At 39.2% G+C, this 20,952-nt stretch overlaps 2 protein-coding genes and 1 non-coding gene across 4 annotated transcripts in view; 1 reads left to right on the forward strand and 2 right to left on the reverse strand.

Moving 5' to 3' along the window:
- Window positions 1-3,511: 3,511 nt before the first annotated feature.
- Window positions 3,512-3,652, reverse strand: LOC128597771 (U4 spliceosomal RNA). The gene has a single exon (XR_008383335.1). It is a non-coding gene; the product is annotated as a U4 spliceosomal RNA (small nuclear RNA).
- Window positions 3,653-3,849: 197 nt separating this feature from the next.
- On the reverse strand, window positions 3,850-6,100 carry LOC128596324 (F-actin-capping protein subunit alpha-1-like). The gene has a single exon (XM_053605992.1). It carries the CDS (start codon window positions 6,091-6,093, stop codon window positions 5,233-5,235), a length of 861 nt encoding a protein of 286 aa, XP_053461967.1. The 5' UTR covers window positions 6,094-6,100; the 3' UTR covers window positions 3,850-5,232.
- Window positions 6,101-15,215: 9,115 nt separating this feature from the next.
- LOC128595778 (sulfotransferase 2A1-like) overlaps window positions 15,216-20,952 on the forward strand; it is a 46,152-nt gene continuing 40,415 nt past the window's right edge. Inside the window, exon 1 of one of the 2 annotated variants that reach the window (XM_053604746.1) lies at window positions 15,216-15,310. The gene's annotated coding sequence lies outside the window, so the exon portion shown is untranslated. The remainder of the gene's footprint in view (window positions 15,311-20,952) is intronic. The other variant, XM_053604745.1, reaches the window with a different exon arrangement.

A 20,952-nucleotide genomic window follows, 5' to 3' on the forward strand; every position in this document is an offset into this window, starting at 1 on the left:
TAGAATGCAGTGCCATCATCACAGCTCACTGCAACCTCAAACTCCTGGGCTACTTTAGCCTCCCCAGCACCTGGGACTACAGGTACACACTTCCATTCCCAGCTAATTTTCCTTTTTCTATAAAGGAAAAGGAAAAAGCTGTATTGCTCAGGCTGGTCAAGTTCCCCAGATATGATAAATTTTCATCATATCTAAAGAAAATTTTGTTCCCATTAAGCAAACACTCCTCATTTTCCCTCACTGCCAGATTGGGGAAGTAAAGCAAACAATATCCTTTCTATCTCTACTAAGCTACTAATTTGGGGTATTTCCTAGAAATGAAATCATAAAATATATGGCCCTTTGTCCTAGCTGCATTTAGTCAGCAGATGATGTTAACATTCATCCATGCTGTAGCACACATGTATTGAGACTTTGTTCCTTTTTTCATGACTGAACGATATTCTATGGCAATGATTTTCAGCCGGTGCGCTGTGACACACTGGTATACTGTGAGAGGATCTTAGTGGTGCCTCGAAAATTTTAAAGATCATTCCTTAAATTATTTTCAAAAGAAGTTCAAAGCACAGTATATTCTTTTTTTTTTTTTAACTATTTTTCTTGATTAATATAATTTAAGGGTGCTGCAGAAGTTTAACTATAGGTTCAAGCTAAAAAAGGTTGAAAAACACTGTTCTAGTACATGGACATACCACTTGTTTTGTATCTGTTAATATACATTTTTGAAGTACATTTGTCATTTGTGTCCAGATAGGTCAATTTTCATAAAATAAACACTCCATATAATTGATGACTATATAAGAAACATATCATTAGGCCAGTGGAGTGGCTCACATCTGTAATCCTAGCACTCTTGCAGGCCCAGGCAGGGGATCGCTTGATCTCAGGAGTGCGAGATCAGCCTAAGCAAGAGTGAGAACCTGTCTGTACTAAAAATAGAAAAACTAGTTGGGTGTTGTGGCAGGTGCCTGTAGCCCTAGCTACTTGAGAGGCTGAGGCAAGAGGATGGCTTGAGTCCAAGAGTGTGAGATTGCTGTGAGTTATGATGACACCATGACACTCTACTCAAGGTGACAGAGTGACACTCTATCAAGAAAAAAAGAAAGAGGGTGGTGCCTGTGGCTCAAGGAGTAGGGTGCCAGCCCCACATACCAGAGGTGGTGTGTTCAAACCCAGCCCTAGCCAAAAACTGGAAAAAACAAAAAAGAAAGAAAGAAACGTATTGTTTCTAGTCTCACTTCCTATCCCATTTCAGGGACTAACTACTGTCTGGGCACTCCACACCATGAATTAATTTTGTTCCTTTTTGTATTTCATATACATTGAATCATACCCTCATGTCTGGCTCCTTCACTCAATATTATGTGTATGAGATTCATTCACATTGTTTTGGGGAAAGAAACTTCATTCTCATTGATGTATAATTTTCCATGCTGTGAATGCATTACAATTTGGTCATTCATGTTACTCTTTCTGGGCATTAGGGTGGTCTTCATCTAGGAGCATTATGAGCAGCATTGCTATCGTCTTTCCTACATCTTTGGTGAATGTTTAAAGAATGCCTGAGTCAGAGAGTAGAAGGCTGTTCAGCTTGTGTAGTTACTGGCAAACCTTCAGATCATGGAACTAAGACTTACTGCAGGATTTGCCATGTTAACTTTTCTCCCCCTGCGCATGGTTTTGTGACCCAATCAGGGTCAGCATTCTAACTAGTGGTGAAGGTAAGGGAATATTCTTCTGTCTGTTAGCAGAAATATTGGATAGTCAAAAGGAAATGGTCAGTCCTTGCTCCAGCAGGAGACAATGAAGCAGATGTATTTGAATCCAGTAATTCAAATAATTCAAATTTAAAGGTAAAGGTTGAATTCTGGAATTCAACCTTCACCTTGCATTTGGTCTGGTTATTTGAAGCAATAATGTCTCCCTTGTTGCTTAGGTTAATTCTTTGAGTCACATTCATGGAGTCCCACATCTTCCACATAAATGAGATTTTGTTATCAGGAGGCAGATGCCCAGGAATTCAGGAAAGGACAAACTTCCCCAAACCAGTGTTTTCACATGAGACTCCAATTTTTATGTATATTAAATTCTATTCATTGGGTTCCCAGTGAAGGAAAAAACAGACATAAAACCTTACTAAATCCACAACCCTGCAATTTGGCATCCTAACACTTGTAGCATGTGAATGCTATGGTCTGAATATCTTCCACCAAATGTTACTGTTGAAATCCTAACACCTAAGGGGATAGTGCTAGGAGCTGGGGCCTTGGGGAAGTGATAAAGTCAACAGGGTAGAACTCTCATGAGTGGGATTAGTGCCCTCATTAAAAAGGCCCCAGAGACACCTTCTACCCCTTTCACCAGGTGAGAACGCAGCTATAAGGTGCCATTTATAAGCCAAGAAGCAGACCCATGTTAGAGACAAATCTGCCTGGGCCTTGGACTTCCCAGCCTCCAGAACTGTGAGAAAATAAATATCTGTTGTTTACAAGCCACTCAGGCTATGGCATATTATTATGGCAGCCAAACAAACTATGACAGTGAAGAAACTGAACTCTGACAGGGTGACTTCCCATGGCCACACCAAGTGTAAGTGGAAAACTTACAATCTGGGGTAACATACAGATCTGGTTACTCAGGCTTTTGTTGTGACTTCTGTATCTTTAGTGTCTCTCTCTCTCAAAAAACAAAACAAAAACCATTTTCTCCCTTATGTAAACCAGGGATTGTATATTTTTATAAAAATAATTGCTTCACATTCTATGTGATAAAACAAGATACTCGATGTGGTTAAATCAGAAGACCTTGTTTTAGAGGCCTATGTTTGCATCAAATTGGTATAACAGTTCTTAAATATCTGACCTTGGAATGCCTTTACACTTCTAAAATTTACTTTATAATCTTTTCTTTCATATTTTATTGCTCTAGGAACTCTGACACCAAAAGTGTGAATAACCCCAAATAATGATGTCATCACCAAGGGTTGACAAGAGTAGAACCCAAATCTCTGTGGGTTTTAGTATCCATTATGCTAGGTAAAGGGATACACAGATGGGTGGTAAAGCTTATGTCTAGGCATATCTGTGAGGCTGATTCCAGAAGAGACTGGCATTGACTCAGGGGACTGAGTGTAGAAGACCCTTCCTCAATGTGGGCAAGCATGATACAGTCAGCTGAGGGTCCCACATAGATCAAAGAGGCAGAGGAAAAGTGTTCTGTATTCTGCAGCTGGGAAGTCCTTCTCCTCCTGCTCTTGGGCATCAGAGCTCTGTGTTCTCCAGCCTTTGGACTCTGGGACTCACTTCAGCGGCTCCCCAGAGTTCCAGGTAAGAGTCGTGCCTTAGTTTTCCTGACTCTGATGCCTTCAGACATGGACTGAGCCATCATATTGGCTTCCCTCAGTCTCCAGCCTGTACAAGGCCTATCCTGGGATTTCTCAGCCCCTGTACCCACATGAGCCAATTCTTCTAATAAATCCCCTCTCATATATCTATATCTATTTACCTGTCTGACTATGTCCTGTTGCTCAAAAACTGCCAGTGCTGACTATATTGCAAGTTGTCACAACAGGGTATTGGGGAAAGTTTTCAATTAGCAATAATTGCTCCTTGGATAAACCTCACTGGCTATGATACTGCCACTGCACAAAAATTTTTTTTAAAGTGACAGGATGGAGTTTATTGACAGAAAGATTGATAAGCAAAAAACAGGGAAACGAAAGAGGAGAAACAGAACCTCTGGCAGTGGGGTAGCTGGCTCCCCCAATTTTTTTTTTTTTTTTTTAGAACAAAACAGGTATATTTCTATTTGACTACCTGACACAGGGGATAGTGTGGTATGGATGGATGATATGAATGACAAATAATACAAATATATTTTATTTGAAATAAACAAAAAATGCTTACATAGCTCAATGGGTCACTTGGAAACAAACTTGCTTAACTGTATTACTGAGCAAAAACAAAGTTTAAGCAGAAATACCCTTCTTTTTTGACATTGGGAGATTTAAGAAGACACTACTTGGTTTTTAAAAAACTGACCTTCCCTTAAGGCCTGGTCATAGAAGTGTAAACAATGTAAATGAATCCACCATTACCATTTGTCATATCCTGTCTACGTCACCTGTGCATTCTGAGATCACACACAGACCCGCCAATATACCTAGGAAGGGTTGCATTATCACAGTTACATTTGAGTTCTTGGCAGGCAGGACTAAGCAAGGGTAATTCGGAACAAGTTTTACATCCTATTCAGAAGAAATCACTAGTATGCCTTTAAATAACAGGTTACAATAGAAAGATACTGCCTGGAAGTTAACCTTTTCACTTTGGTTTATTTTTACTTTCTGTTTGTGATTTACATAGTTGTTTGATTCATTTGCTTACAGCACAATCCTGCCATAAAATATTAAAGCACAAGATACTTATTTCTTCAACATTTGCATTTTTCAAGTTTTATATTTTACTATATCCACAGTATGTCAGTAGTTTTTAAATGTTTAAAAAAATAAAGGGGTAAAACTTTTCTAAAAATGCAGATGTCTGTAACTACAGTGGTACTAGATGAGAAGACGACAATGAGGGAAGGGAAGAAAGCAAACATGTTCACGTGCAGGGACTGTGGTTCAAGTCTTTGGATTTAAAAACAAGTTCCCCAGAGAAGCTGGCTGTAATAGAATTTCCAGAAAACTTCCTTTGCCCCCCCAAAGTACCCAAGAAGTCCTAATCCAAACTTTGGAAAACTACTGTAATGAGATGCTAATAAATGATGATCAGAGCAGTTGGAGGAAGGGTGAACATGTCTTCCATTTAGCTATAGTTTGTGTACCACAGCCTTTCTAGCTGTGTACCAGAAGTTCTTTAAAGGATAGGGGTAGAAAAGTACTGAACGTTATTACCTTGTCCAAATCAGTAACAGGGCTTCATGGCTAGGAAAATTTTCTAAATAGTAAAATGACTCCAGGATAGACCTCTTTCTCTAACATTAAATGTAGCAATATTAACAACAACAAAAATTTACAAGTAGATATAGTGATAACAGAAAAATACAAAGCAGAGAACACAAAAGAATCAAGACAATGCTACAAGTTCAACAGTATTTCAATGAGGCTAGAAAACCTGATAACTTTGAAAGCCCTAGCAAAATATCCCTCTTGTTTATAAATCACTTATCATATGACCACATGTTCAATCCGTTTTCTTTCCACATACTGAAGAATCCTACATTCAGCCTTTAAGCATTCTGCATTTCTTTGCCAATCTTGTAGCTGAGTATCTTGTTCCAGTCGATTTTGGTGCGGGTAAGTGGAAGCTGCCGGCGCAAAGCCTTGAATGTGGTATCTGACATTGTTTGATAGTTTTCACTAATTGCTGTCTGATACTCATTTTCTGCATTCTCTATGATTTTAATAAACTCCTTGGCAGTTTGAACTTCACTTGAAACAGTTATTGAATCCTGCACATCTTTATGACTAACCAACTGAACGTTGCCATCTTCATAATAGTGAACCTGAATCTTAAGCACTTCAACCACCTGGGCTGTAGGTGGTGTGACAGTGAACTTCCACTCTGATCTCCAACGACCATTCCAGAAGTTTTTAGGCTGAAATTGGTGGCTTTCAATACATGCAATAATAGTCTGTTGCCCATCTATAGTTTTAGCATAAACAGTACAGAAGCCATTGGAATAATGATCTTTCACATAGGCTCTTAAAGCACTATCACAGGATTCTCTCCAAGACTTCAGACCTCCTTCTACTTCTTCTGGCTGGGGGTCACTTGCTTCTTTCTGTAAGTGATCAAACTTAAAGGAAATTTTGTTTCTTGGATCTAAAAATCTACTATTACCCAGGTCACCGTGTTCTGTAATTAAGACCTGATCTTCATATCCTTCTATCTTCACAGGTGTGAACTGGTCCATGTTATACTGGGCAAATGCATGTGCTGCCCCTTCCCTGAGGAGATTGTCATTGTTAAGTAGTAGCCGAACATCATTGAATACTTCATTAAATTCCCCTGGGGGTGCATGAGTGATGAATTTAGCAGCTATGCGTACCTTCTCCTCATCTGACACCCGATCCTCGAAGTCGGCCATCTTGGCTGCTCTCTGCCTCCCCCAATTTTTAAAAATTTTTTATTTTTACATTTCAGATTAGTATGAAGGTACATATAATTACTTTACATTGTTTGCATTTATAAGGTAAATTCTGAGGTTTAACAATATTGGAGGTTTATATGTAGAAAAATTTAAAACACAGGAATACACAAGCACACTACTTGTCAGGCTTCTGAGTGATAAGGTCACTTCACAGCAGGTAACCTCTGCAAAACTCCACTGGACACTCATGAAAGAATAAAAATGAGGAGGTCAAAGAATGCCTCGTGTTACTATGAACATAGTTTTGACTTGCTGGACCTCATGAAATAGCCTCTCCATAAACCCCAAGAGCACACATTGACAATCAGGATCGTCAGAAACCTTGAGAACTATAGCCAATAAAATATATCTAGTCTGAATAACAATAACATCCATTTTTCTATGTGGCAGTGACATACAAAACATTTGAGATGGCTTAACTCATTGAACCCCTCCAAAAAACTTAGATGGTAGGTAAGATTATTATTCCCATTTCCTAAAACGAGAAACAAAACACAGAAAGGTTCTATCACATGCCATGATACCCAGGAAATTCTTAGTAGATCAACGTTTATAAACCTAAGTATAATATAAAAGTTTTGGTGACTAATCTTCACTCTTAACTAATATGTGACACAGCTTTTCCAAATTATCTAAGAGTGGATGGTCTGCCCCAATTCCCCACTTACTTAATTTGCAAGTTTGTGCTTCTGGAAAGGGGCTTTAATCTCTGTGGGAGGCTTAGTTTTCTCAATTAGAAATGAGCATAATGTCTACTTTTTAATCTTTTCTTTCATGCCTACACATCCTTTATTTGGAATTCTGTGCCATAAAAGCATTTCTCTAACAGGTCAATATGATCATCTTTTATTGCTCTAAGAACTTTGGTACCAAAAGCGCGAATAACCCCAAATAATGATGTCATCACCAAGGGATGACAAGAGTAGAACCCAAATCTCTCAACTCCCAAGCTTGTTTTTTCCCAGAATTCTGCTCTTTCTGTTCATCTACTCTCTCTCATCTGACAGCATCAAGTGTGAAGGAGGGCAGAGGAGAGTGGATACAAACGAGCCCCAGACTGTGAGGTGGAGACTGCAGATAAGGTCCTAAGGACTTGCCCTTTGGCATTTTCTTTTTGCCTTGGCTCAGGAAAATGGAAGCAGCAGCAACTGCCACCCCCTGGGACCAAGAACTGGAACTAGGCACTGCCTGTTGCAGTAACTCTCTCTTCCTCCTTGTAGGCCTTTCTTTCTTTTTCTTTTCTTTGTTTTTTAATTTCAGATTAATATGAGAGTACAGATGATTAGGTCACATTGTTTGCATTTGTTAGGCAAAGTCCAAGTTGTAGTTGAGCCTGTAGTTCACCCTGGAGGTGTGCCATGTACCCAAACATTGTACCCGTTAGGTGACAGCTTACCAACTCCCATCCTTACTCCCCTCTCTGCCTTCCCTCCTCCTTACCACCTCCCTTGGGTTTAATTTAGTTTTTCTTTCATGTGGGCATATAGTTGTTCATAGACTAATTTCATATTTGTATTGAGTACATTGGATATTTTCTTTTCCATTCTTGTGATACTTTACAAAGGAGAATGTTCTTTAACTCTATCCAGGCAAATACAAAAGATGTAAAGTATCTTTAAGAAAATAGGCATAGATGAGACATTTCTTAACTGATAGAAGCCATCTACAACATACCCACAGCCAATATCATACTGAATGGATTAAAACTGAAAGCATTTCCACTTAGAGTTGATACCAGACAAGGATACCCACTATCTCTGCTACTATTAACATAGTGCTGGAAGTCCTAACCAATGCAATCAGGCAATAAAAGGAGATTCAAATGGGAACAGAGGAGGTCAAACTCTAGCTCTTTGATGATGATATGACCTTATACTTAGAAAACCCCAAGGACTCAACCGCAAGGCTCCTGGAAGTGATCGAAAAATATGGTAATGTCTTGAGATATAAAACTAATGTACACAAATCAATAGCCTTCATATATGCCAATAATAGTCAAGCTGAGGCTTAAGTCAAAGACACAATACCCTTCACAGTAGCTTCAAAGAAAATGAAATACCTGGAGATATACCTCCTGACAAAGGATGTAAAGGACCTCTATGGGGAGAACTAGGAAAGCCTGAGAAAATAAATAGCAGAAGATGTTAACAAATGGAAGAACAAATCATGTTCATGGCCGGGAAGAATTAACATTGTAAAAATGTCCATACTACCCAAAGCAACTGATCTACAGATTTAATGCAACCTGTAAGGTCATTCCTTTTCAACCTCTCCATTCCCACCCAGCCCTGGCACACTCTTTGCCTCTGTTTGTTTTCTATTCCTCCTCCTTCATGCTGCCAGGTATTACTGGCCCTCCACCTGGCCATGAAGTTCAGTCCTTAGACAAAGGTGCTAGAGGGGTTCATAACACCACAAGTGTTTTCTCTAGAAAGTGAGTGGCACTCAAGCTTTGATTTTCAACTGTTACAAACTTAAGGAAGCAAGGGAGGCATATACCAAATCTGCTCTGTGTGGGTCCAAGAAGCTCAATAGGACAAAGGAAAAATTAGACAACAAGCAGAGGACCTTTCTCTCTAGCTGGGGGTGTCACAGAACTCAGCTACCTTCTGGGCAACCTCCCACTGGAGGACGACTTCCAGAGCACACATGTTGCCACTTTTCTTGGACCGGGAGGAGGAAACTTGAGTTCTTGGACCCTGGGGGATTCCAAACTTTTACACTGCCTGCCCTCCCAGGTGGGGCCAGCACAACTGCCAAGTTTATTCCTTCAGCTTCCTCTGATCTCCTTCTTCCCCATCCTGTCCTATTGGTGTCTTTGCACAGTTAAAGGCTACTTTCTCTCAGAGCCCACAAGAAGTCTCAGCAACCTTGATACCAAAAATATTACCTTACTCGCTTTTTCTGCCTCTGCCCAGACTATACCTGATCCCCCTCAATGGAGTGTCAGGTACTGGAGGCCAAAGAAGGAAGGCCAAGGCTGGGTGACCTCTCCACATTTTAATCTTGACCTAAGTAGAATAGAATGAAAACTTAGAAATTGGGTGACACTACACTGTAACCAAACACACATTTTCAGAAAAAATGTAGGAAAATTTTGAGAAAATTGAAGTTTAAATTAGAATTATGAGTAAGGCCTATTGCCTTATTTTTTTGGTTTTAAAATTTTTTATTATTAAAAATTATTCTTGTATCTTTTTGCTTGGGAATATATATAAATATGTAAGAATATGTCTTTGGAAAGTATTTTTTCTTAGCTATGACAAACATAAAACCCAACAGTGTAATTAAAATAATCTTACAAATAGGCAGTTAAAATGTTGTATTACAGTGGCATAATGTATTGTGAAAGTATAATTCTCAATAATAACTATATTCAATTGGATTTTTCAATAAAAAATTTACTGCATTTTATTGATTATAAAGTATGTATTTTAACATTTCTGAAACTAGAGGTATACCTTATAATTGATGGCTGTCATGTGATATTTCATTTGACACTATTTCCCCCTCCTTAGTAATAGAATGAACATCTTACATTTTTTTTCTGTTCCTAATTATCTTTTTTTTTTTTATTAAATCATAGCTGTGTACATTGATATAATCATGGGCCATCATTCACTAGCTTCACAGACTGTTTACCAAGTTTCACATATACCCTTGTAAGATGCACCGCTGGTGTAATCCCACCAATCCCCTTCCCTCTACCCACCTCTTCCCTCTCTCCCCTCCCTTTCCCCCTTCCCCCTATTCTTAGGTTGTAACTGGGTTATAGTTTTCATGTGAAAACCCTAAATTAGTTTCATAGTAGGGCTGAGTACATTGGGTACTTTTTCTTCCATTCTTGAGATACTTTACTAAGAAGAATATGTTCCAGCTCCATCCATGTAAACATGAAAGAGTTTTGTAAAGTCTCCATCTTTCTTTAAGGCTGCATAATATTTGGGAATGCAAATTAATACATTCCTTTTGGAAAGAGATATGGAGAACACTTAGAGATCTAAAAATAGATCTGCCATTCAATCCTGTAATCCCTCTACTGGGCATATACCCAGAAAACCAAAAATCACATCATAACAAAGATATTTGTACCAGAATATTTATTGCAGCCCAATTTATAATTGCTAAGTCATGGAAAAAGCCCAAGTGCCCATCGATCCACGAATGGATTAATAAATTGTGGTATATGTAAACCTATTGCCTTATTGAACATTAAATGAATTCAAACAGCTTTTTGAGAAGCAGCCTTTCTCTAAATGCTTGTTCTGCTCTGCAAACAAGTGTTGGTGTTTTAAGCAGCAAAAGAAGGCAGAATAATTCCAGTGAGCAGTGATGTATACAAGATGGCTTTCCGTTAATTATAAGAGAAGAGACTCTTTATGATGACAGCTCCCTCGGCAACATTAGAATGAATCAAGAACAAACACATTTTTGACAATTGGATGAAACAAAATAGCCTCAAATACGTTAACAAAGTAAAGACAAAAAAAAATAATAAAAACAGGAGGAAGAAAGAAAGAGAAAACACAATGTTGAAGAGCTCAGTAATCAAATATATTAGTGGTAACAAATTAAAATAGACTGAATGCCTGAACAAAGACAACAGTTAAAGTGTTTTTCATTTTTGTTTATTTATTCATTGTTTTTTTATTTTCTTTTGGAGATCTTGGCATCATAGATCACAGCAACTTCAACTCTTGGGCTTAAGAGATTCTCTTGCCTCAGCTTTCGCAGTAGCTGAGGCTTTAGGTGACCACCACAATGCCTGGCTATATTATTTTTTCTATTTTTAGCAGACTCAGGGTCTTACTTTTGCTCAGGCTGGACTTGAACTCCTAAGCTCAGGTGAACACCTGCCTTGGCCTCCCAGAGTACTAGAATTACAGATGTGAGCTACCACACCCAGATGAAATGATTTCAGAAGAACCAATGTGTGGGATATTGGTTATAGGGCACAGGGACAGGGTTAGGGGTACTGGATGTGGTTATGGCAGCCAGCAAGGGATTGTGGGAAAATCCTTAGAGCAGTGGTTCTCAACCTTCCGAATGCCATGGCCCTTTAATACAGTTCCTGTGGGTCACGATCCACAGGTTGAGAACCACTGCCTTAGAGGAAAGCAGGGTCTTTCGCTCCCTCAGGGTTCACATAGTGAATCCTCAAAGTACTCAAGTCTACAAAGATGGTAAGACAATAATAAAATATTCTCTGGGATCTTAAACATTGATAGTACTTTGTGTATTGATGGGCATTGTGTGGATGTTGTTAAAGGTTAATGAGGTGAGTAGAGACTGGTGTTTTGTTCTGTCTCTCAGGTGCCTGAACGTTCTGTTCCAAGCAGAAATGGAACTCAGTATGCAAGTGCCATTAAATGGACCATCACTGGGCACCTGAAGCAATGAATGGCCCCGGGCCTCCTTTGTCCTTTTCACTACTCACTGCTGAAATGTTCAAACTCACTTCTGCTTCTTCAGTAGGATCTGCAGGATCTACGGATTTCTGGGTAAGGTTGATGGCATGGAAATGATACAAATGTCTCTGGATTTCTTTCAGGTGCAACAGTTTTGTGGGTTAACTTTGTATGTGTAGTTAGAAGAGTCTACAGAAGAGAAGTTGGGAGCTCTGCACTGAGGACTCCCTGTCTCTATGCTCTGTTCTCCCACTCCTGGCACCTTAAATGGCCACCCCCACCCCCAACCCCCCAGATATCCCCAAAGAAGCATGAGATCTGACAGATGTAAACTCATGTCATCCTGGAGGAAGTGCTGTAATATGGAACCAAAGGGCACAGTATTAGTTTCCTGTGGCTGCAATAAGAAATTACTACATACTTAGTGTCTTAAAACAAAGGAAATTTATTCTTTTAATTTTGAAGGCCAGAAGTCTAAAATCAAGTTGACAGGAGGGCTTTGCTCCATTTGGAGTCTCTAGGGAAGGATTTTTCCTGCCTCTTCCAGCTCCCCGTGGTTATGGACACTTCTTGGCTTATGGCCACCATGCTCCATCTCTGCCTCCATTTCCACGTGGCCTGTTTCTCTGTTTGCCTGTGTCTTTTCTTCTGTCTCTCATTAGGACATGTGTCATTGGATTTAGGGCCCTCAAGTGATTACCAGTGATGTCATCTCCAAATTCATAACTCAATTATATCTTCAGAAACCCTTTGTCCAAATAAGATCACATTTATAGGTTCTGGAGGTTACAACACGGACATATCTTTTTGGAGGTCACAATTCAACCTGCTACACACTTTGCAATGATACTGCCTGGGTGTGAATCCCAGCTGTGTGAATCTCACTCTGTTCCCACTAAAACCCCATTTCCCAACTTTAAAATAGAGGTAATAATGGTTCCTTTAGTGTGTATGAAAGCATTTGTAAAACAGCAAGGATCAGCGTTTTTTTGGCTCACTCTTACTTTATGTATTTGGCTCATTCTTGGATTCATTTCTCAGACACAATCCACTGAAATTTCGGATTGTTCTACTCTAATGAAGACATTGTGCTCCTGACACATCAACTGCTGAGGCCTTTCTGCATGTACTTTCCTGAAAATTTGAGCAAATCACCTGTTTAATTAAATTTTGCCTAAAACCATTTCTGTATGTAGCAAACTGTAACCTAACTTATCATGTCAATAAACTGAAAACTGTATATTCCTGTGGAAAGGATCTGAGTCTCAGCCAATCAAAGCAGCTGAACTCTTAGCCAAGTCTCAGATATGTCCAAATAAGGCAAACACCCAGATGTTACCAGTCAGACTATTTGTGAAGATCACTTTCTTTTTTCCTCAATAAAACAGTCCACTTTGCTGTCCCATGCACTCATGCTACTTAGGTTTTGGCAGGTAGAGTACATTTTCTATCAGGAAAGAATATAAATTGTCCATCATGGTGAATGACATATTGTAAAACACACTCTTGCAGGGTGATAGAGACACCATTCTAACCTCATGTTTTTAGCCATACATTTTAGGTAAGTCTTGGCGTTCTTTTTTTTTTTTTTTGAGACAGAGTATCACTCTGTTGCCTTGGGTAGAGTGCTGTGGCATCATAGCTCATAGCAACCTCAAACTCCTGGGCTTAAGAGCTCCTCTTGCCTCAGCCTTTCAAGTAGCTGGAACTACAGGCACCCATCACTATGCCTGCCTAGTTTTTCTATTTTTACTACAGGCAGGGTCTTGCTCTTGCTCAAGCTGGTCTTAAACTTCTGAGCTCAAACAATCCACTCCTTGAGATCTCCCAGAGTCCTAGGATTACAAGCATAAGTCACCAGGTCCAGCTTTGAAAGTATTTTTAAATGTACACACATTTCTATGTCATTGAGTTTTTGTCACTGAATTTCTGGTTCACTCCTATGAACTCAAACTCAGACTACCTCCAGAATGTTTTCCTGAGTTCACAATTGCTCAATTATCATTCAACTTGTGACTCTTGGTCACCATATCTACTTCTCTGAATCAGCCAGCAAACTGCAGCAAACTCGGCAAAGATTATTGATCCTTATCTCTTTACTATAAAACCTGATCTACCAGCAGGTGCCACAGTCTCAATCAGTGGCTGCAGCTGAAACCTTCACACCAAGTACAGGGAGCTGATCATCATGTCAGATGACAATTTGTGGTGTGAAGGGATACCTTTCCCTAGGAGTCTTTACAGCCTTGAAATCCTTAGAAAAGTACATGTATCACAGTTTGTGATAACAGATGAAGATGTAGTAACAGTGACTTACCCTAAATCAGATAAGGAAACAGAATCCTGAACTGAGAAAGGTTGTAGTTGTGTTCCTTGTTCTTTCAGAAGATGATTGGAGCTCTTTTCTTTCTTTCCTTCTTTCTTTTCTTCCTTCCTTCCTCTCTTTCTCTCTCTCTCTCTTTCTTTCTCTCTCTCTTTCTTTTCTCTCTCTCTCTCTTTCTTTCCTTTCTTCTTTCCTTCCTTCCTCCCTGCTCCCCCATCTCCCTTCTTCCCTCCGTCCCTCCCTCCCTCCCTTCCTTCCTTCCTTCCTTTCCTTTCTTTCATCTGTGGGACAGGGTCTCAGTGGCTCAGCTCGAGTGCAGTGACCCAATCATACCTTACTGCAGCCCCAAAGTCCTGGGCTCAAATGATCATCCCAAGTAACTGAAACACAGGCATGTACCACCAGGCTAAGTTAATTTGTTTTTTAATTTCTTTATGAGTATGGGATCTTGTTACATAGGCTGGTTTTGAACCCCTGGCCTCAAAACCATCCTCTCACCTCTGCCTGGGATGACAGGCATGAGCCACCCTTTCAGGGCATGATTGAAACAATTTCTGTATGACAGACAACATACAATGATTTGGAGGGACAGAGCATGTCTAGAACCATGTACATTCAGAGAAAAAGATTCAGTCAGGGGGAATTACACAGTATGATGAATGTTCAGAGGGGATAATCCAAAGTATTAGAAGAACCTACATGAGTGAATCCTAAGGCTGATTCAAATGTTTGTATCAGCGGGGAGAAGGATGACCACTGAAGTCCTAATGGAAGAAACAGGATCTAAATTGAAATGGAAAGAGGGAAAGGCAGATTACTTGGTGAAGAAGGATATTTCCACATAGATAAAGCATCATGGCTGATGGTCAGAAATTGGAAAAGGGTCTGACAAATCTGAGAGACTGGAATATGTATTTCATATTTCTATGGGAGTGGGGCTGGAGTATGTAAACTGGACCACATTGAGGCCAATGACACTGCAAGTGGCAGGGCCCTGAAAAGCCAAGAGCAATGGGAACTTATTCAAAGACTTCAGCAATTGGCCAAAATGTGGCAGCAACACAAATACCCCTTGACAGATGAGGGATAAACAGACTGTGGCATGTAGATACAATGGAATAGAATTCATTCATCAAAAGGAAGAAAATATAATACATAGTAGAGCATGGATAAGCCTTTCGGACATTGTGGTAAATGAAATTAGCTAGTCACAAACATGCACACACTGCATGGTTCTCCTTACATAAGGTGTCAGAGTAGTCAAGTTCACAAACAGGAAAGTACAAAGGTGGATGCATAGAAGTGGACTTAGTGAAGCCAAAGGTAGGGAGATTAGCTAGGAAAGAAGATAGACAAGTGCACATTGTCTCTGCTGAGGCAAGCTGTGACTCCATGAAAGAGGATCCAAGGAAACAAATTCTAGGTTCAAAACCCATCACTAAGAGGGCTGAAGTGGGAGGCTTGCTGTGGGCTCTCTGCAAGTAAGCAGGGAACAAAAGACCTCTCATTTTATTCCACAGAAGGGAGCTGCTTATCACTGGGAGTCCTCCAGGGAGGTTCCACTTATGAGCCTAGGCATTATCCTGCCCAGCATAAAATTGAACAAATATTTCCCCAGAAATTCTGAACTCCCAGTCCACCCTTCCCCCCAACCTAGCGGTCTGAGGGTCTGTCCCCTGCAGAACCCAGAGTGTTTGGCAATTTCCTGAGAGGCCTGGGCATTGTGCAGGCCATTGGACGGCAACATGGAAAGAGTGACTTGAGTGGAAGCTGGGGGTGTGGAAAGCGAGTGACAGGCAGGAGAGAGAGAGACACACCATGATGGTATGCAGCAGGTGACTCAGTGTCTCACTGGAGGGGTCCAGGCTCCATCCCCTCAGGTTTGTGGGATGAAACTGCCTGTGGATTTTGACTATTGGGCTGTTGGAGACCCTTGAACTCTCACTGTTGAGCAGTAACTGTACTGCCCAGGACAATCTGATTAGAACTCTTGACCTGGGCTGTCCACCTGGAGACCCTGTGAGGTTGAATGGTGATTGTTTTGTAGTGGGAAAGAACTGATTCTCCTCCTCTAGCTGTTGCTGGTGAGGGGCAGGGCACCACAGTTGCTTGTATTTCTCCCCAGCTGAGATTTCATCCTGATACTGTGACTCATTAGGCTTGGGTAGAGGCCAGCTGAATTCAAGACAAAGTCAACTTCTGTTATCTCACCAAGCAGGTCCTCAGAGTCTCTGCCTGCAGCTGTGAAAGGGACCTTTGCAAGGCAATAGGGAAAAAAGCCACAATCACAAGCCCTAGATCATTGGTAAAGGGCTGATCAACTCCACTTCCTGGGGCCCACAATCCAATCTCATTCTACCAGTTTTAATTGCCAAATTGCAGAAAATACTCATGGGGCAGAACCAGCAGAATGGTAATATGAATAATCAGAGTAGATTAACTCCCCCAAGGAATGACAAAGGAAATACAACAGAAGATGCCATTCATAGACAAATAGCTGAATTGTCAGAGATAGAATTCAGAATATGTATGGCAAATAAGATGAATAGAATGGAGGAAAAGGTGGAAATAGAAATCCAAAGAGCAGTTCAAAAGTTCTCTTAAGAAGTTAAAGCATTCAAAGACAAAGGCACCAAGGATATGGACATAATGAGAAAAGGTATAGCAGAGCTCAAGGATGTGAAAGTGCTATTTGCGGAACTTTGAAATACAGTAGAAATTTCTCATCGTGGAGTTGAGCAGGCAGAAGAAATGATCTCAGAAATTGAAGACAAGGATTTTGAATGATCTCAAGCATTCAAAGAGGCAGAGAAATGGAAAACAAGAACAGAACATTCCCTGAAAGAGTTGTGGAATTATTCCAAAAGACCAAACACCTGACTTACAGGAATTCCTGAAGGAGAAGAGGATGGTCCTAAAGGCACAAATGCTCTACTCCAAGATATTATGGAGGAAAATTTCCCAGGCATTGCAAGAGATACAGAAATTCAGATATTAGATAGTTTCAGAACCCCAGCAAGACTCATTACAAATAAAATATCTTCTAGACACACTGTAATTAACTTTGCCAAAGTTAATATGAAGGAGAAAATCCTGAAAGCAGCCAGACATAATAAAAACCTGACCTACAAAGGGAGAATTATTAGAATGATAGCAGATCTTTCAGCCAAAACATTTTAGGCTAGAAGAGGAGGTTATTGACCTTCAATCTTCTAAAATAAAACAACTTTCAGCACAAGATCCGGTATCCAGCTAAACTGAGTTTTATTTGTGATGTAGAAATCAAATGCTTTACTGACATATACATGTTAAGGAAATTTGCCATAACTAAACCAGCTCTCCAGGAAATACACAGACCCAGTATTTCCTGGGTCTGAATATTTACCACCAAAGTAAACTCATCCAGAATTTATTAAATAAAACCTAACTTCCACAATGGTGAAAGGATCAAAAACATCCACTAGACCTTTGAAAAACATGACGACCAAAACACTAGCATACATGGCTTAAATTGTCCTCTAAAGAGCCAAAGGTTGGCTGACTGGATACAAAAGCTCAGGCTGGGTATCCATGAGACTCATTTCACCTCAAAGGAAAAAAAGACACAGGGTGAAGAGATGGGCATCTATAATACAGGCAAATGGAAATCAGAAAAAGGCAGGCATTGCAATTTTATTTGCAGATACAATAGGATTTAAACCAACAAAGATAAGGAAAGACAAGAATGAACACTACATATTTGTCAAGGAAATATTAAGGGAAATACTTAACATGAAGAGATTTCATTAATTAACATTTATGCACCCTACCTGATGCTTCTCAATTTGTAAAGCAAATTCTAATGGATGTGAGCAATTTGATATCTTCCTGCACTATAATAGTTGGAGATTTTAATACCCCTTTCTCAGGTGTAGATACATTCTCCAAGAAGAAACTGAGCAAATAAATAATGGACTTAAACTTCACCCTAGAACAAATGGACTTAATAGGCATCCACAGAACATTTCATCCTAATAAAACTGAATACACATTCTTCTCATCAGCCTATGAATCATCCTTCAAAATTGATCATATCTTAGGACACAAGTCTAACCTCAGCAAATTTAAAAGAATAGAAATTATTCCTTGTATCTTCTCAGACCATCACAGAATAAAAGTTGAACTCAACAGCAACATAAATCTTCATACTCAAAGTCATGGAAACTAAATAACCTTAGGCTGAATGATAGTTGGGTCAAAGATGAGATTAAGAAGGAAACCATTAGATTTTTGGAATAAAATTATAATGAAGACATGAATGATCAAAACTTGTGGGATACTGCAAAGACAGTCCTAAGAGGGAAATTTATAGCATTAGAAGCCTTCATCAATAAAAACAGAAAGAAAGTCAACAACCTAATGGGTCATTTTAAGCAACTAGAAAAGGAAGAACAATCTAACCTCAAATGCAGTGGAATAAAAGAAATAACCAAAACTAGAGCAGAATTAAATGAAATTTAAATTGAAAGAATCATTCTGAAGATCAACAAAATAAAAAATTGGGTTTTTTGAAAAGAATACTAAAATTGATTAAACCTTTGGCTAACCTAACCAGAAATAGTAAAGTAAAATCTCTAATATCGTCAATCAGAAACAATAAAGGAGAAATAACAACGGACACCTCAGAAATTAAAAAAAAAACCTCAATGATTACTATAAAAAACTTTGTTCTCAGAAATATGAAAATATGGAAAAAATGGATGAATACCTGGAAATTCATGCCAATTTCCTAGACTCAGCCAGAAAGAATTAGAAAAGTTGAATAGAACTATATCAAGCACTGAAATAGCATCAACTATACAAAATCTCCAAAAAAATAAAAGTCTGGGACCAGATGGCTTCACATCAGAATTCTACCAAACCTTTAAAGAGGAACTAGCACCTGCATTACACAATATTTTCCAAAACATAGAAAAAGAAGGAATACTTCCCAACACATTCTATGAAGCAAATATTGCCCTGATCCCCAAACTAGGAAAGGACCCAACAAAGAAAGAAAGAAAACTATAGACCAATATCATTAATGAATATTATTGCAAAAAAATATTCAATAAAATCCTAGCAAATAGAATTAAATGGCACATCAAAAAAATTATACACCACAATCATATTGGTATTATCCCAGGGTTACAAGTTTGGTTCAACATACATCAATCCACAAATATAATACATCACATAAATAAAGTAAAATAAAATAAAAACAAAGACCACATGATTCTATCAATTGATGCAGAAAAAGCTTTTGATAATATCCAGCATTCTTTCATCATCAGAACACTTAAGAAAATAGGCTTATATGGGGCATTTCTTAAACTGATGGAGTTCATCTACAGCCAATATCATATTGAATACAGTAAAATTGAACACATTTCCACTCAGATCTGGAACTAGACAAGGATGTTCATTGTCACCACTGCTATTCACCATAGTAATGAAAGTCCTAGGCACTGCAATCAGGCAATAGAGGGGATCAAGCATATTTAAATGGGGTCAGAGGAGGTCAAACTCTTACTGTTCGCAGATGATGTAATCTTTTTTTTTTTTTTTCATTTGTTATTCATTTACTTTCTTTTTTTTTCTTTTTTTTTTTTTATTGTTGGGGATTCATTGAGGGTACAATAAGTCAGTTACACTGATTGCAATTGTTAGGTAAAGTCCCTCTTGCAATCATGTCTTGCCCCCATAAAGTGTGACACACACTAAGGCCCCACCCTCCTCCCTCCATCCCTCTTTCTGCTTCCCCCCCCATAAACTTAATTGTCATTAATTGTCCTCATATCAAGATTGAGTACATAGGATTCATGCTTCTCCATTCTTGTGATGCTTTACTAAGAATAATGTCTTCCACTTCCATCCAGGTTAATACGAAGGATGTAAAGTCTCCATTTTTTTTAATAGCTGAATAGTATTCCATGGTATACATATACCACAGCTTGTTAATCCATTCCTGGGTTGGTGGGCATTTAGGCTGTTTCCACATTTTGGCAATGGTAAATTGAGCTGCAATAAACAGTCTAGTACAAGTGTCCTTATGATAAAAGGATTTTTTTCCTTCCGGGTAGATGCCCAGTAATGGGATTGCAGGATCGAATGGGAGGTCTAGGTTGAGTGCTTTGAGGTTTCTCCATACTTCCTTCCAGAAAGGTTGTACTAGTTTGCAGTCCCACCAGCAGTGTAAAAGTGTTCCCTTCTCTCCACATCCACGCCAGCATCTGCAGTTTTGAGATTTTGTGGTGTGGGCCATTCTCACTGGGGTTAGATGATATCTGAGGGTTGTTTTGATTTGCATTTCTCTAATATATAGAGATGATGAACATTTTTTCATATGTTTGTTAGCCATTCGTCTGTCATCTTTAGAGAAAGTTCTATTCATGTCTCTTGCCCATTGATATAAGGGATTGTTGGCTTTTTTCATGTGGATTAATTTGAGTTCTCTATAGATCCTGGTTATCAAGCTTTTGTCTGATTGAAAATATGCAAATATCCTTTCCCATTGTGTAGGTTGTCTCTTTGCTTTGGTTATTGTGTCCTTAGCTGTACAGAAGCTTTTCAGTTTAATGAAGTCCCATTTGTTTATTTTTGATGTTGTTGCAATTGCCATGGCAGTCTTCTTCATGAAGTCTTCCCCCAGGCCAATATCTTCCAGTGTTTTTCCTATGCTTTCTTTGAGGATTTTTATTGTTTCATGCCTTAAATTTAAGTCCTTTATCCATCTTGAATCAATTTTTGTGAGTGGGGAAAGGTGTGGGTCCAGTTTCAGTCTTTTACATGTAGACATCCAGTTCTCCCAACACCATTTATTGAATAGGGAGTCTTTCCCCCAAGGTAAGTTCTTGTTTGGTTTATCAAACATTAGGTGGTTGTAAGATGTTAGTTTCATTTCTTGGTGTTCAATTCGATTCCAAGTGTCTATGTCTCTGTTTTTGTGCCAGTACCATGCTGTCTTGAGCACTATGGCTTTGTAGTACAGACTAAAATCTGGTATGCTGATGCCCCCAGCTTTATTTTTGTTACTAAGAACTGCCT

This window comes from Nycticebus coucang, chromosome 10 (genome assembly GCF_027406575.1).
Source record: "Nycticebus coucang isolate mNycCou1 chromosome 10, mNycCou1.pri, whole genome shotgun sequence".
NCBI classification, from domain to species: domain Eukaryota; kingdom Metazoa; phylum Chordata; class Mammalia; order Primates; family Lorisidae; genus Nycticebus; species Nycticebus coucang.

Bases quoted from the DNA above. Each gene is read 5' to 3' on its own strand.
- LOC128596324 (XM_053605992.1), bottom strand. From the start codon at position 6,093: ATGGCCGACTTCGAGGATCGGGTGTCAGATGAGGAGAAGGTACGCATA.